Source organism: Melospiza georgiana, chromosome 2 (assembly GCF_028018845.1).
Source record: "Melospiza georgiana isolate bMelGeo1 chromosome 2, bMelGeo1.pri, whole genome shotgun sequence".
NCBI lineage: Eukaryota > Metazoa > Chordata > Aves > Passeriformes > Passerellidae > Melospiza > Melospiza georgiana.
Genome location: NC_080431.1, coordinates 59,652,257 through 59,669,007, shown reverse-complemented (window position 1 = coordinate 59,669,007; position 16,751 = coordinate 59,652,257). Strand labels below are relative to the sequence as shown.

The 16,751-nt window shown below is 36.9% G+C and overlaps 1 protein-coding gene across 7 annotated transcripts in view; it reads left to right on the top strand.

The window, feature by feature from the left end:
• Window positions 1–16,751, top strand: part of FRY (FRY microtubule binding protein) — a 224,315-nt gene that overhangs the window by 187,706 nt on the left and 19,858 nt on the right. For all 7 annotated transcript variants that reach the window (XM_058019112.1, XM_058019111.1, XM_058019115.1 and 4 more), the window contains 7 exons: window positions 2,856–2,996; window positions 3,749–3,928; window positions 4,598–4,759; window positions 5,562–5,636; window positions 6,706–6,876; window positions 12,621–12,821; window positions 13,335–13,496. In XM_058019112.1, coding sequence (XP_057875095.1) covers window positions 2,856–2,996; window positions 3,749–3,928; window positions 4,598–4,759; window positions 5,562–5,636; window positions 6,706–6,876; window positions 12,621–12,821; window positions 13,335–13,496 — 1,092 coding nt within the window. The remainder of the gene's footprint in view (window positions 1–2,855; window positions 2,997–3,748; window positions 3,929–4,597; window positions 4,760–5,561; window positions 5,637–6,705; window positions 6,877–12,620; window positions 12,822–13,334; window positions 13,497–16,751) is intronic.

Here is a 16,751-nt window from a genome sequence, read left to right as displayed (position 1 = left end):
GAGCTCTGTTATTATGCAGATCTCACAGTGACAAGTAATGCTCCTTAATTAGTTTTACATATTCTCCATTCATGAAAAATTTTCATTTCTCCTAGAAAACAACTGGGAAGTCTCAATCTACAGATGAGGAAAAATCACTATTCAGTAGTGCAATAGATCTCTCAACCTTCAAAACCAAAATCAGATCAGCATACAAACATATTACTGAAACCTTACTTTGGTTTTATGCTAGATTTTTTCAGATTAGTTTTTGAAATTTAAACTTTAATCATTGCAGCATACTTATTCTTGGCATATCTCAACTGGCATGTTAAACTGGTGACTCATTAAGTCCAGGATCATGTTCAAACTTAAGTAGCTAATGTTATTAATGGAGAAGAAAGGACAAGAATCCATAGTGCATAGTAATATGCTTATGGTAGATTTTTCCACCTCCTCTTTGTTAGATGGTGGTAAAAACATAAGCATTTATAACCTGTTCAAAACCAAAAGATCAGTAGAAACTAAACTATCTGTATTGCAAAGGGAAGCATGCCCTAGATAAGCATTAATTTGAGAAATGGTTTGTCTCTCAGACATGGCTTTTGAAATGCCCTCTTTATTTCCTCTAAACGTTTGTTTGACTGCATGGCATTGCCTCAGAGCTGGGTATCTCTTCACAGCCCCTGTCAGGCTGGGAGGGACAAAGGGAACTGTCTCCTGTGGTAGCAGCCCAGCAGCCCTTGAAGGACAAGGGTCTCTTCTCCACTTTGTTCTGGGGTGGTTGTTGCTTCAGGAAGATGGCAAATGTTGCTAATGCAGTGTGGACTCCTGAGCCCAGATAAGACCCCAATAGTTACGACACAGAACAAGAGAGGAATCCACAATTGTTCAAAATAGGTCATATGTACAAGAGTCCAAAAAAAATTCTGAGAACAGTTGTATTTCTTTCTACAAATACGGTGGAAACTCTTTGTCCTGGAATTCTCTTATCCAAGTGATGTGTTACCAGTACTTCTTCTTGCTGCTGTTTTTGTTACTTCAGAATTCATATTGCACCAAAGACATGTTAAGGCTGCTGAAGAGCAGCCTTTTCTGTTTTTCTAAACAGAAATACTCTTTCTTATTACAAATTCATTATGTATATAAGGACACACTTGGACTGCCAACCACCACATATAATCATCTGAGCAAGTGAGAACTGACACAGTCCCCAAATATGTCAGGTTTAAGGGCCAAGAGCTGTTTCAGTCAACAAATACTTTTGACAACAAATTTGTAAAAACTGTAGTGGAAATTACAAACTTTCAGAGATAAGATTCTTATAACAGCTTTCTAAATACCATTTGAGACAAAATTCCCATTATTTCCCCAGAATTCCTTTTCCTATCCCAAAAGAGATTGTGTGATGCAGCAGCCTCTGTCAGAGAACAAAAAAAATTCTTTCTGTCATCCAGATACTTTCTTCTAATCCTGCACTGAAATGCCTGATGTGCTGCATGCATCACATAAACTAATTGCAAATAAGGAATCAAACTTTCCTTTGCAAGATCCTAATAGAAGGCATAAAAACCCCTTGGTAACCCTGTTTTGAAAGAGAATTGCTAAGCACATTTTCAGTAAAGGTATTTGAGGGGCTGACAGTGTCTAAGAGCTGAAGCAGGTTGCCAAGCCTTTAATTTAAAAAAATCTTCCTGTCTGTTTGTAGAGAAATAGATAAGTATAATGAGTTTCCTTTACTGTGCTGTTAATGGAATTTGCTCACTTTGATTTATGAATCACTAATTGCTACCCACTTTTGCTGATGAAAGAAATCAGAAGATATTTAGTGGGATAAAATAGGTTCAATTTGCACTGGCATGAAACATTCAGAAAAAACAGGAACCTGATCCTTCTATATCCTTAGAAGGATATATAACAATTACTATAGTCCACTTGGATAAGAATTGAAATTTTTCTCTGATGGAAGGCAGGAGGCAGCATAGAGTTTTTATAAGCAATTTTTTTTCTAGAATCCAATAACTCAAATAGCCAGTGTTAGAACTTTCTTGTCAGCCTGAATTGAGAGGATGGTGTCTAGTATTGAGGCTCTGATAATCTCCAGCAAAAACGTTCTATTGCCTCTGCAATTTGTGGGGTGGGACAATGCCTGTCACCAGTGAAAGAACATGCTACCTGCCAGGAAATTCTCAGCTGAGATATTTCACTCATATACAAACAATTCATGGCTGTCTGTATGCCTTTGGAATTACTGTAACACATATGTATGAGCATTTTCAGGGTTCATTGTGGTATTCCAAGATCTACACTCAGGTGTCTGAAAATTCCAGGATTTAGATCAAGCCCTTGTTTGTATTACTCTCTACAGTAATAGGGGCCAGGGACTCCACCTCCTCCTAAACAGAAAATGTTTCTTTGGCACTTAGAGCCAGTGAGCACTGGCAGTGAAATATATTTGATAAATATTTATTGATGTCTGAATAGTAGTAGTTTTGTTTCTTCAGCAAGTTTTCTTTTTTCTCACTGACTTTCAGCAAATGTAGACAATAAAAAATCCTCCCCTGTTTTTACTGGATGTGCTTACCCAATTACAGTATAAATTTTACCTACCAGTTTACTCAACTGCTGAATGTGTTTTCTGGATAAGTTAGGGCAGGCATATATAAAATGTAAGGCTGGCATTTGTCTCCCAACTTAACCTCTTTTTTGCTTCATGCCTGTATACCATCATCAGTTGTGAAATTATTGTAAAATGGCATTGTAGAATCAGTGAGTGAAGGGAGATGAAGAGTACAATTGCTATTTGTGAAACTAGTAGCTTTCTGCTTAAGAAGAAATGTCTCAAAATTTTGTAATATTCACTTTTCTTTTAAAAGCTGCTAGAAAAGGGCCTTCCTAGTATGCAACAGTCCCTCTTACAGATGATCTACAGTCTTCTTAGTTATATGGACCTGTCAGCTATTCCTGTGAAGCAGTTTAACATGGAAGTGCTAAAAACCATTGAAAAATACGTACAGGTAAATACCATATTGTCTCTATATTACTATAGGAACTTAGCAGCATTTGCTCTCCTAAGTTGATTTTCTGTGTAAGAATTTAAGACTAGATTAGCAGGGGAGGGCTGCAAGTGCCTGGTGTGGTACAAAGTTTGTAAACATCCTGATGTCTCATGGCCTGTGCATCCCCAGAGAAGATTCCTGGCTATGTTTTCACTGTGTGGGAAGGTTGGGCTTCAGCCTTGGAGTACCTCAGAGCAACCTTAATACCACTCAGAGCCTGAGTGACCATTCTTTAATTACTAGCACAAGGGAGGTGTGGCATAAGCACTTCTCTTCAGAGACCTCTGAACCTAATTCTTGACAAGTGAAAAATACATGGGAGTACTAGGAATTCACAGAGGTAAAAACCCATGTCAAGTCACCTTTTTTGTTAAATGGGGATTCTGCTTTGGCCCTTATATTTATTCATACTGATTAAGACATTCAGGTAGGAGATTTAAAATCCTCTGCCAAGTTGGCTTTATCCACAGGTCTACCAGCTTGTGGGCCAGTTCCCTAACAGTGACACCTTAGGCAAGTCTTGGTCTCTGATGTTGAAATTATTCTGCAATTACACAGACACCTTGTCACTGGCCAAGAGAGACAAAGAATATGGATGTTCTGATTTTACATTTTAATTATGTGGCAAAAAATACAACTGTGAAATTTAAATAATCTTGAATGTGTGTGAATCTCACTTTCTGTTTGCTGAGTAAATATATTATTTCTAGAGCATTCACTGGAGAGAAGCCTTGAATATCCTGAAATTGGTAGTTTCTCGTTCTGCCAGTTTAGTTCTACCTTCCTATCAACATAGTGATCTTTCAAAAATGGAAATACATCGAGTGTGGAACAGTGCCTCCAAGGAGCTACCAGGGAAGACTTTGGAGTTTCATTTTGATATTTCAGAGGTATTTTTGTAGTTTTGTTTCTTATCACCTTATTTCTGTCTTCTCACTGGACTCTCTTACAGCAGTCTTTATCCTGCAAACGCTTGTAACTTTATAGAACTAAATGGTCCTAGTGATTTTAATGGGTCCTAGTAACTTTATTGTTAAGAAGCTGCAGAACTGTTTGCAGGATTATAGGTTATTTGATACAGATAATAGTGAGCTGTTGAGTTTAAAAAGAAATGCAAGCATAAAAAGGCGTATGGTACTATTTGCTTTCCTGTCAATATAGTCCTGAAAAATGCTGAGTATTCTATTGTCAATCCAAGAAAGCATTTCAATATCTGTTGGAAAAGGGCCAAAGTGTTCAGCACTCTTAGGGAAAAAAAATTTAAAATACGTAAGAAGTGCAGATTTGAAATAAACTTTATAAGCTTTCTTATATCAGGAACTTGTGTGGCAATTGCTTTGAGTATTATCGATCCATGAATGTTTACTAAGTATGGCAATTGCTACTCAGACATCCACAGGAAAATAAGAAACCTACCAAGTGATGTGAAATTTGCTGTACTCCTTGTTTGATCCCTGTCTATGATCTTCAAAATAATCTTTTCCTCCAACTGAAGCAATATGGCTCTTCTAAATTCATCCTGAAGCAGGGTGCTACTGAATAATTCCTCTCTGTTTAAGACTCCAATTATTGGGAGGCGCTATGATGAGCTGCAGAGCTCTTCTGGGCGAGATGGCAAACCCAGGGCAATGGCTGTCACCCGAAGCACTTCTTCAACCTCATCAGGATCTAACTCCAATGTCCTTGTTCCTGTGAGCTGGAAGAGACCCCAGTATTCTCAGGTAGGTAGCCCACTATTCATTAGCAAGTTGCAGTCAGAGCAGCTGAATTAGCACGTGCTTGGGTCCTTAAACACTTGTGCCCTCTGTGCCCTGTGCAGCCTGGGGGAAGTGGCAGCACAACATCTGACCTGTGTGCTGTCTTTCTTGGACTCAAAAATGGACTGAGTTATGTCCACCTTCTATCGCAAAGCTGTTTTTCTTTCAGCTTGCAGGAAATGCATCTCTTTCAGACCTCTTCAGTCTAGGTCAGATTTAAGTAAACACAACACGTGAGTTCAGATTTTAGCAAGGGTAGATAGCTTGTGCAACTTTTAAAGTTTTCTTGGGAAGTTCAATTAAAAGAATAATTTTCTTAGAAGTGATATTTGATTACCTTAATGATTTTGTTTATCTGCCAGTTAAAATTAAGCCATGCAGAGTAAACTTAATTTTTGCTGTTTTCTCTTTTTTAATATATTAGGTTATACAGCAGTGACTCAGGCCCAATTCTGAAAAAAAAATTATGCATGTGCTTAATTTTAGGTTTCTGAACTTTCTTTTTGAAGTGATGCATATGAGCCAATGTTTTCTTAATATATTCAATGGAATTTATAGACTAATTTAAATATAATAAACAGCAAAATCATTAACAGCTATTTTTATGTTTCTTTGATGCATAGTTGCTCTGAAAGCAATCCTTTGAGCATTTAATGACTAATTCTTTGTTTAGTTCCTCCTAATTAAAAATTGCTAATGTATGTTACTAGCCACAGGGAGAATGCATGGTTAAAAATGCTCACTTGAGAAACATCTTGTTTTCTAGAAAAGGACAAAGGAAAAGCTGGTGCATGTCCTTTCCCTGTGTGGTCAGGAAGTTGGGCTGAGTAAAAACCCTTCAGTAAGTAGCCTTGTATTGACCAGTTTTTGTTTCATTGTGTCCTGAGCGTTGAAAGTGAAGAACTGTGTTTCCCAGGGTTGCTGACCAGATTTGCGTAGGTTTGAAGCCGCTGCTGTCACTGTCCTTTGTACTGGCCCAGGCTGTGTTTCTCAGCAAATGGACCGGGGAGTGGATGGCTTTCACCAATTAAATCCAAAGATTTACTTTGGGGGCTATGTGTGGTTTTCCTGTGAGAATCTCTGATGCTGTAGATTTTACTTTTGCCATCTCAGTGGGTAGAGAGTAACGACCTCTGTATTAACAATCCAGAGCCTTTATAAAGTAAAAAATTATATTACAGAAATAAAATGGGAGGGGAAAGGGTGTGTGTGTCTGATTTTTCCATTAGACACTAGTTCTGATGTTACTCTTTAAAAATTAGTGTTATCTGGTGCCAGGAAAAGGGTGATTGATCACCCAGGGTGGGAAACTCTTAAAATATTTATTAAATATTTTCTACAGAAAAAAAAGAAAATCTTCTGAACATGGTATGTCACTTGAACATGGTATATGTCACTTCTATAATGGAGAACAGGTCCTTTGTTTCTGCAAGACAGGAACTGTTTAATTTGTGCAACTAAATTGCAGATACAAGTATACTCAGTAGGAAAGAAAAAAACACGGCTTGTTGTATTTTCTAATCTTGACATATTTTTTAACAACTTGTTAACTGGAGGGTTTTTTTTAAATGAACTTATTGTATCATCCCCTTGACAGTATTTTCTCTGCTAAGTTCTCTGAATTTTGTTCCTATATATGTATACAAACATCCAGGCAACATCAATCTGCAGCCTTTAGGAGGTAGCTGTAATATTCTTGGATGTGTTCCCACAGCATGAAGTTGTTTCTTTGTACAAGTTTAATCTGAAGGCACCTGTCCAACATAAATAATAAAGAGTGTTCTAAAAATACTCAGTGAAGGAATTAGGTGTGTACTGGAAATACAGTCTTCTGAATAACCAATTACAGCTTTTAGGAAGAAACAACCAGAGGGAACAGTTTGTAACAAAAGAAATCCTTTGAATTGTAGGTGATTTTTTCTTCCTGTGGTGATTTGGATCTGATTGAGCACCAGACGAGCTTGGTCTCTTCAGAAGACGGAGCAAGGGAGCAGGAGAACATGGATGATTCAAACAGTGAACAGCAATTCAGAGTCTTTAGGGACTTTGATTTTCTAGATGTTGAGCTGGAAGATGGGGAGGTACAGTATATTTTCTCTGAAACGGCTTTTTTATTAAAACACTTTTATACTCCTTCTGCTAAACACTTCTCTTCTTGTAACATAAAACTTTAACTGCGTAGCTATAAATGTACTTTTAGGTTCAGATTATTTATGATCTTGACTTAGTGTTTATTTCAGTAGCGTAACAGTAAAAAGACTACCACACCCTTCCTTTCTGAATCTATTTTAGGAAACACTGCAAAACTGGTAGTGGAAAATAAAGCCTCTGTTCTAGTACCTTTTTGGTGAACTTACTTTTAAGTGAACTTATTTTAAATACAGTTTGTAAAAAATTAAATTGTTAAGAAAATATATATATTTCCTGATTAAAAACATATAAAATGAAATTGTTCCAAATCTGTTGGTTCATAAGGAACCCTCTGAGACATTAATTCAGGCCTTCAGGCTGCTGTTATTGCTGCATCTGCCGATGAAATCACTTAGAGCTGTACCTTCCACTCTGCTGAGGTGTCTGTGATTTCATCATTTCATGCAGGAGCTAAACAAAATCCTCAGCACCCAGATCAAGTCTTGACAGGTGAAGGCTGTCAGCTCACCTTGAGCTGAAACTGCTGAAGGGAAAAACTGATAAATTTTGGGGGGGCTACACCCTTTAACCTTGCTAATATGAAACTTGGGGCATTTCTTTCTATTTGATCAGGAAAAACCAAAAATCTGTTGCCAAACAAGTCTAACAATTTTGTTGCTGTTGAAAAATTCAGAAATTGTTAGTTGTTTTGAAGGACTTCAGATTCAGATGTCTTAATTGTGGACTTGTTTTTAACATGAATTCTCTCAGTCATCACTCTTAGCCCTGAGAAGAACATGTGTACAGGAAGAAATATTCATTTTTCTACCTATTTGTATTACAGTAGTAAAATAATTTTAGGTAAACAGAACATTCAGGTGTGAACACATGTACATCTGAATTTTTTTTTCCAGTGAAGAGAAAGGATGAAGGAATGGGGAAAAAAATGTCCCAAAGTCCTTATTTTCCCAAAGCAGGAATTTCTGTATCAAAATTAGTAGTCTTGGCTCACAGATGTCCATGACTTTGCTGAGGGAAAAAAACAACCCAAAAAAAACCCCAAAGCCCACAAAAAAAAAAAAAAAAAAAGAGAGAAGGAAAAAAAAAAAAAGCCCTGAAAGGCTAGTTGGCAGCAATGGTTAAAAATACATTAGAGAAATATTGAAGGAGCTTCAAGGTTCCAAACAAGGATAAATGATAAAACAATAATGCCATGTTGTCTGGCAAAAATACACTAATACACTGGCTGCAGTAATTTCTGTGTCTTAAAAGCTTTCAAGGTATTACAAGGATGTAGGACTGCAATTTTGACTGAAGATCACTTGATAATTTTTTTGTCCACTGAAATGCAGTAATTTCTTCATTCTCTTCACCACTTAAAATTATATAGAGAGTATAAAATAATTGTGCACAAAAAATCCTTTTAAAATAAATTTACTTTCATGGCCTGTGACTCTGCAAAGATTTTTTTTTATACATGTGGCCAGTTTCAAGACTGAGGCCTAAATTAATTGATATCTTTGCAGCCTTAAGTTGGTCATGAAACAGATACCAAGCTTCTCTACTTTAATGTGAAGTAAAATTAGAAATGTTGAGTTTCACATAGTGGTTTTTTAATTGCCACGGATTGCATTCCAAAGTTTAGTTCAGATTTGGTTTACTACTGTTTTAAAAATAAACTTAGACCTAGTGTAAAAGGCTACTTCTCTAATGACTGAGTTGAAACTGTAACATTTACGTCATATCTGAGTGTGGTACATTCATAAAAATGAAAAAACAGTGTTAGAAAACTAAAGCTAGCAAGAGTCCTTCAAAAAAGTGCATATGATTTTAACAGGCCAGTGATGCTTGGATCATCCCCAGACAACAAGGTATATTTGTTTGAAATTTCCTAAAGATGTGAAAGCAAAAAATAGCTATTTTCAGACTTTAAAGGAAGAGTTGAAGTTTCTGTGATAATATTTGTTAAAATTGTAGGCAAATGTTTGTCTATGATGTCTTTGATGCAGTGATTTTACATAGATTCTTTCTATTTGTTTTTCTATCTGTTATATCTGCTACCCAGGAACTTCAGGTAAGAATGCTACTTGAACTCAGATGTGCCAGCATATGTTATGCCTTCTTGCAAATTTATATTGTAGAATAACATCATAGTTTTGCTGTTGCCTCCCCCCTTCAGTGTGTGTGTAGGTGAGTGTGTGTGTGTGCTTGCAATTCTGACAGGTGCTTCATTTTTTGTCTTGTATTAGAAATAATTTGGAGGTCATTTTCAAACATTCTGCTTCATTTTAAGTTTGTTTTTAACATGTTCGACAGTCTTCACAAATTTTAAAAGATCTTAATTCTAGTATCAGTGTTTTTCAAACTGAGCCCTTTTCCTTGTGATATCTTTGTGCGTGATGAATGTGTAGAAACTTGATAATCTATAGAGTTTGGGCCATTTGTTATTAGGGGCTAATTACATATAATTTCTACCTTTTCTGTTGTGGCATATTGTCTCCTGTTAGCATCTTCCTAAAGCTGATGTCTGGGACCTCTTAAGACAGTTTACATTATTGCTATGAGACTCAATTTAATTGAATAAATAAATTAATTAATTTCTACAGCCTAAATTAATACAGCTGTATGGTCCTACCAACTTTGCTGGACTCATTTACCCTGTGAGGAAAACTGAAAAGACACATCAGTCATTGCTAGTTTGGGACCTAAATTTTGAGTTTGTCAATGCATAGAGAGAACTGAAGCAATAGATAATGTAATGAATTGTACAAATAATACAGAAATCAGCAACCACAGAATTTTGCATATCTGTTTCTGATAGTTTGTATATCAGTTAATATGCAAACACAACCCCCAAAAATCTTTGTCTCAAAATGCCTGTGCTGTAAGAGATACATCCATATTGAAATAGTGCCTTGCTATGTACTTCCACAAGGCTTCTGCCTATGCCCTACAATATTTGAGTGTTTCCACTAACTTTGCATACTTTGTCAACACAGTAAGGATGAAAATTTGTGTGAAAGAGGTTTTGCATGATTCTTACTGCCTCTGTGGAGGAGCTTTACTGCTCTCCCCAACACAGGACTACTTTCCTTTCTGTCTCTCCTTTCCTCTGGGCTTGGAGTAGTAAGTTTGAAGTAGCTGCAAGGGCATATCTGCTCCTTCACCAGAGGGTGGTGACTTTAGGAAGTTCTGTGTGGTACCTGCTCCCTGCTGGCTGGACACACTTAGAATGTGATTGTTTTCCTCTGACTTGATGTGCACCACTGGTGACTTTTCAGTAATGGCTTTGCTCCTGCTGTAGATAAAAATGAACAGCCTCTCAAATATATTTTTGCTCTTTCTTGTTAACTGTGGAAGAAAGATTGCTAAATAGACTACAAAAACATCTCCATCTTCATAGACATGTGCTGACCTCTTGTTTAAATTCAGTATGGTTCTGGGTGCCCCTGTAGCAAAATTACACTAATCCAAATGCTATGGGTATTTGCGTTGTAGCATTTCATCCCTTTCACCCTCTTCCCTCACCTTTAATTCACTACCCCCTCTAACTGCATGCCCTGGAAGTGTCCCTTTTATTTTTCTTCTTTTTGCTGGCTTCCTTCTTTAAGGAATTGCAAAATAAAACTGCAACAGGAAATATTCCCGTAAACATGGGCTGCTAAATTTACTGATGGCTTTACAAGGCATCCTGAGGATAAGGGTGTGATGACAGTCATCTTTGCTTGCTTGCTTATTTATGTCATTTTGTCATTTGTTAGTTCAGTAATTGATGTGTTTGTGGAGGATGTCTAATTGCTGCATGTGTCCTCCAGCATTTGAGGGGGAGGATGGACAACCAAAGAATTTGTTAAAATAAATAGCTTGGAACTGAACAGTCATTTTTATGATTTAAAGAGTCTGACTCCTTAAGTCAGATGTGTTCTGTTCTTTTTCCACATGAAACTACCATGTAATACCAGTCCCAGGATGAAAACACAGGGTTCTTCCAATAATGTGTCAGGCTTCGTAACAATTTCATCTTAATTTTCTCTTCATTGTAGTACATTCCTTGATTCCTTAAGTTTTAAATGTTCTTGTGAATTGCAAGGGTTGTCTTTTTCCTTAAAAATATTTGTTTCTATTTTCATCATATTTGTTCATGAAACAGTGAGCTTAATGTCCTGAAACCGAACTTTCCCTCCTATTCAAATTCCACAGTCCATTGCATTAAATGGTAATGATGCAAAATAAGATCAATTTGTGCAAGTGTTTTGATTGTTAAGGAGGTAAGATTGCAATTTAATTCATCGCAGATTATGCAGTTTGGTCCCCATTCAGTAAACGTCTGAGTAGTCCCAAAGGAGCATCACTCGAGTGTTTAAAATCACAACTCTGCTTAAGGGGCCTTACTGAACTGAGACCTCTTTCTCAGTCACTGCACTGATCATAATTTTGATCCAAATAAAGCCAGGAAATAATCATAATCAGTTATTCGACAATAATATTGTTTCTTAGACAGAACTATATTTTTTTTCAAATTAATATTAAAGTATCACTGTCAGCTCGAATTTTCACCAATTGACTTGCTTGTTTAAGAGCATTGCAACTTACAGAGTCTTGTTTAAAACAGGCAGCCCTGAACCTTAAAAGGAAACATTTTTCTCTATAAATTTCCTTCCCATGCTGCTGCAGAATTGAGGGCTTTCACCTAGGCAAAGTACCCAAAACTGCCTCTGAATACTTCTGGGGAAACCTTTCTTGCTGTGTAAGGCCCCTTTTGCCTCTGGAGGTCCCTGGCAGGAGCTGCTGTGGATGTGGTCCTGCATTTGCCAGAGAAGAGCCTGGCTAGACTTGGAAGGGAGCGAGAGATTATTGCAATCAGGGGAAGGCATACAGTCCACTGGAAAATATATACAGCAAATAAACAGAAAAGGGGTGGAAGACTAATGGTCATTTTTATATATGAAAGAAATCAAGGGATCTTTTTATCCGTTCAGCAGCCTAACCATTAAGCAAATGGTTACACTATTTGCTTAATGCACTCAGCTTTATGTAACTGTGTGTGGGATCAGAACTGGAAGTCTGATAAATATAAAATGTTTGGTCCATTTGACTGTGTCCTTTCTAAAATGTGAGATCACAGGCAATGCTTATCAGGCTATTCCTGAAATATAGTTTCAAATAATTCAAGTAGCTTCAATAATAAACAATATGGGCCTAGAATAAAAGTTTAAAAGGTGTGCTGCTTAAAGTGTTACATTTTTTTGTGTAAAGCAAGGGTTTGTTCAAATCTAGTCACCATTATGGTTATATATATAAAGCAAAGAATCTAAAATCTTTAACATAAGTTTTGCAATTGAACCATTGGTATGATCTGTGCTTCTAATACTTTCAAACATTAAAAAATCCTTTAAAATAGCTTTCAAACTTTTCCTTTGCAATCACTGCTCTACTGGTATCGAGGAGTGTGTATATGTGGACTTACCAAAACAAATTCCTAAATTAGCAAATGCATGAAAAATATCTAATACTGAAAGGACTGAGTGTTCATTTAACTGCCATTTCCATGCTTCTGCTCTTATCTCCAGGTGAACAAGCAAGATAATGCTTATTTCCAGTTTTTACTATATTTTTACATTAAAATATTTCTGGAGCTAACTTTAGCATATGATAAGTTTTATACCAAGCAAGCTGACCCTCTGTCTGATTTCAGGGTGAGAGCATGGACAACTTCAACTGGGGAGTGCGCAGACGCTCCCTGGACAGCCTGGACAAGTGTGACATGCAGCTGATGGAAGAGAACCAGCTCTCAGGGAGCACACCCAGCCTGAACAAAATGAACCATGAGGACTCAGATGAGTCATCAGAGGAGGAGGATCTGACCACCAGCCAAATCTTGGAGAACTCAGACCTAGTAAGTTGCAGACTTGAAATTTAGGAAAAGATAGGGTGGTGGGTTTAAATAAGCCGGGCTTTTCGTTTCCTCTGCCCAGGTGCAATCTATTGAGCTGAAATAGGTGCATGCATTTTCCCTTCTTTGCAAAGGTAAATAAACAGGAATTCTAACACAAGGTTTGAAACACAGGAATCATCAGATCTTATTATTTACCGTTTTTTTTACTATGGGACAATTTTTGACAGTTGGCCAATAGTAAATATTTCTGATGTATTTAATGTTTAAAGAAATAGAACAAGACTCGAGGTTTAGAAAATCTAAACAGTTTCAGATTTTCATTGCTCACTTCTGTGATGCTTTTAATAAAAATGTTATGGCAGAAATATTGAAAGGATTCTGTCTATATACAAACTAAGAGAGCCACTGTCACTGCACTGTAAGACACTCTCTGCTTTGCAGGTTCATGAAAGCAGCATGTGTTAGGGTAGCTGTATACTCAGTTCTTTTGTGTTTTTGTTGTCTTTTAAACAGATTATAAATCTTTCCCCGTCTGAGGATGCAAATCATATTGACTCACTTTCTACATCATGTGAAACAAACTCAGCAGACCCTCATCATTTTAACATGGGAACATCCAGCTTTGATGTGTCTTTACCTGGTATGAATAATCTCCAGGTGTCTGAAGGACCCAAGGTGAATACATTTTTTTCTTTCTTTTCCAGCTGTATTTTATGTAACACTGTTACAATTTCTTTTGCTTACAGTTCATAAAGAGATTGATCTGTGAAATCAAGTACATTCTGGCTTCCTCTGCCTAGTGGCATACTACAATTCATTCATGCACTACTTCACTTGCTACCATTTCCTTTCTACTTACACTTTCTTCATTAAGAGATTTTATTTATTGGTTCTTAAAGATGTTGCACTACATATGCACCAAAACAGTACAAACTCATCAGAAGACAAGTTCATGAACTGGCTACAAGCTACAATTTCAAGGAAATATTCTTTTGTTCTTCATGCTAAATTAAAGAACAATGTGCCAGCTCATGTGGTGGGTGTATGGGTGTATTCTCTGAAATATTTTTGTATGTGGGGCCCTATTGTACAGTTGTGTGCCCTGGATTCAGTACTTGCCTTTGGCAGACATGCAGAAATTTTTAATTCATGACCACAATATTAAACCATCCTGGGGGTGGGGAGGCAGGATTTGCAAGGATACAACAACCATATTCAGCAGATTGTATTTCAGAGAACTGTATCAGAAGAAGAAGACAAAGCAAGGTTGGTAAATCATTATCAGTATGGGGATGGTTTCTTTCATTTTCTATTCAATGGTACTTGCTCATGAAAGATGAGGTGAACCTACTCCTTTCAGTGTCTCTCCAGAAATATAATCTGGTTTTGGGGGGGGCGGGGGTTGGTATGTGAATTAGTGGCTTGATGATACTGTTGGCTTCTGTCAGTAAAGCTTCTCTGTCATGTCTAAATTGAGTGACTTCTGCAGAAGGAGCAGTTATGAGACTGGGGCAGAGGAAGAATATATCTTCTGTAATCATTGCCTTTCCTTCTTGCCCTTGCCCCCTCCAAATGCAGCCACACAAAAATTTGATACTGCTAGCACTGCATGTTTCAGAAGGAATGGAAACTTCTACAGAAGAGGTCACAGAAGAGGAGGTTGGAATTGGGCTGAATATTGAACAAATTGTTTGTGTCAGAAACCACTGCAGTAGGAAGAAAGGACAGGAGGAGGGAAGTGTTTGTAAGGATAGGAAAGGAGGAGAACCTCTCCAAACAGTGGCTGTGGAGAAGGTAAACTCATTATCATTTGTCAAAACAACTGTTGGTAGACTAGTAACCACATAACAACCATAAATGGCAGAAGCTGGCAGAATTTCAGCTCAGGAAGCAGCAGTCAGAACAGACACATTTGCAGGTGGGAACTGCAGCTGATCTCATGCATCCAGCTGCAGTAGCTGTTGGTGTGTACTGAAAGAAAGAACTGAAAATCACAGCTTAGGAGTTCAGTGTATGTCTGGGAGTTTGGAATCTTGACTTTCATAATCTCTTTAATGTCCCATGTGCCAATATTCATCAAAAATGAAAAGCTTTGAAATAAGTAAGTGAAGAATGTAAAATCAGAGCAATTTATTGTGGAATTGACAGGCAAATTCAGCTAGTCCTGGTAGAAATTTGTTATTGGTGTAAAATACAGCTCAGATTACAATTCAGTCACAAAAATGATTGAATCAGTCAGCACAGAATGCCCTATGGGTGGGGTTTTTGCCTCAAAGGTATTTCCTCCTAGTGTGCATACTTCTGTATTTTTACTCAAAATAATTTGAAGTCAATGTAAAGAAGAAGTTATCCAGTTTTTAGTCAGAAAACTTGAAACTTACAGCTAAATACTTTTTACTTAATTTCATAACACAAAATCTGAGCTCTTTACTGTTTATCTTTTCCTCTGAATTCTTCTTTTGAGAGAGAGCTGAGGTGTCATCAATGCAAAGGAAATTTTTTTTTACTTCTTCAGTGATTTACAAAATGTTTAGTTGTTGCATCATAAGCAAAAACAAAAATATCTCAACCTTTAAATAGATACAGCAATTGAGAGAAACAGACTGATTATGTAGCCTCTTCCTAGATGTTTCAATGCCAAAATCCACATATTATTGTTAACAGCACTTAATTAGTTAAACTAACTTTCTATTAAAGATAGTGGGATAATTTTATGAGAGTTACAAAAATACACTATATTATGTGTTTTTCCAGTTACCTAAACTCACATATTTCTGGAAGTGTACTACAATCCTCCATTAATATCCAAAGTTCACTTTTCTATTTTGCTTTTGGGGCATAATTTTAGACTCCAGTGGATGGGAGGTGTTTGCTCCCTCTTCCTTCCTCCCTTGCTCTATCCCATCAAAATGTGTTTTCCTCCTACAGACTCTGTCATTGCAGTGAAGAAAATGCAGTGGTTCTTTCAAGCTAATATTTAATATATGAAACTGGTTACTACTAATTATTTCTTGAATAAGCATGAAATTTTAATACTTTTTACCAGGTGCTTTGGTTCCTAGTCTGATAATTCAGCCATATAGCTTGCATTTCTCTTTTCAAGATGGTTCAGGCTCTGATCCATTTTATTCACCCCAAACTCAGGAATATTCCTACCTCTTTTGCTTAGAAAACAAAGAAAACCAAAAGATTATTCTACTTAATTTCTGATCCTGTCCCCTCTCTTACATGTCTTGTTTAATTTTTACAAACACAAATCCCCATAATTAATCTGTAGGATCCAGACAGACTTGATAAACTGCAGAGGGCCACTTTTCTCATTTAATTCCACTTGCCACAGATTTCCCTCCCTATTCATTCCCAGCACATGTATGTGCATGCACATGGGCATATGTACACAAAGGTTTGAGCAACCCACTGCAGTCATCCCTGCAGGAAGTGCTTTGGATGCTTTGGATGAAACAGACAAAAGCCAAAAGATTAAAGCTGAAACAAAACTTGTTCAGACTAAAAATGCAAGAAGAATTGGAACATTTCAAAAAGAAATCATGACCTTTAGGTGCTGATAGATGAAAAAGGAAGGAAATTTAGCATAATCCTTTAAATGGCCTGTTAGAATGCTTGGATTCCTCTTGAATGTAAATGACATGCTAAAATTAATTCCCAGTTCTAAACATGCATAGAGTCTGCCAGACAGTAATTGTTTCCAATATATTCTGAGAGGCTTTAATACAGTCTTGGACACTATAAAGTGTTAAGAGACAAGGACAGATTGACAGTAACAACAACCCTATTGTTTTTCTGAAAAATTACTTCCTTACTCTGTTGCCACATGCATTGGAATCTGAAATTCTTTGCTAGACAAGTTGAAAAAATGCATAAAATAATATTTATCCAAGACAGAAAGTTGAGCAAATACAGTATTTTTGA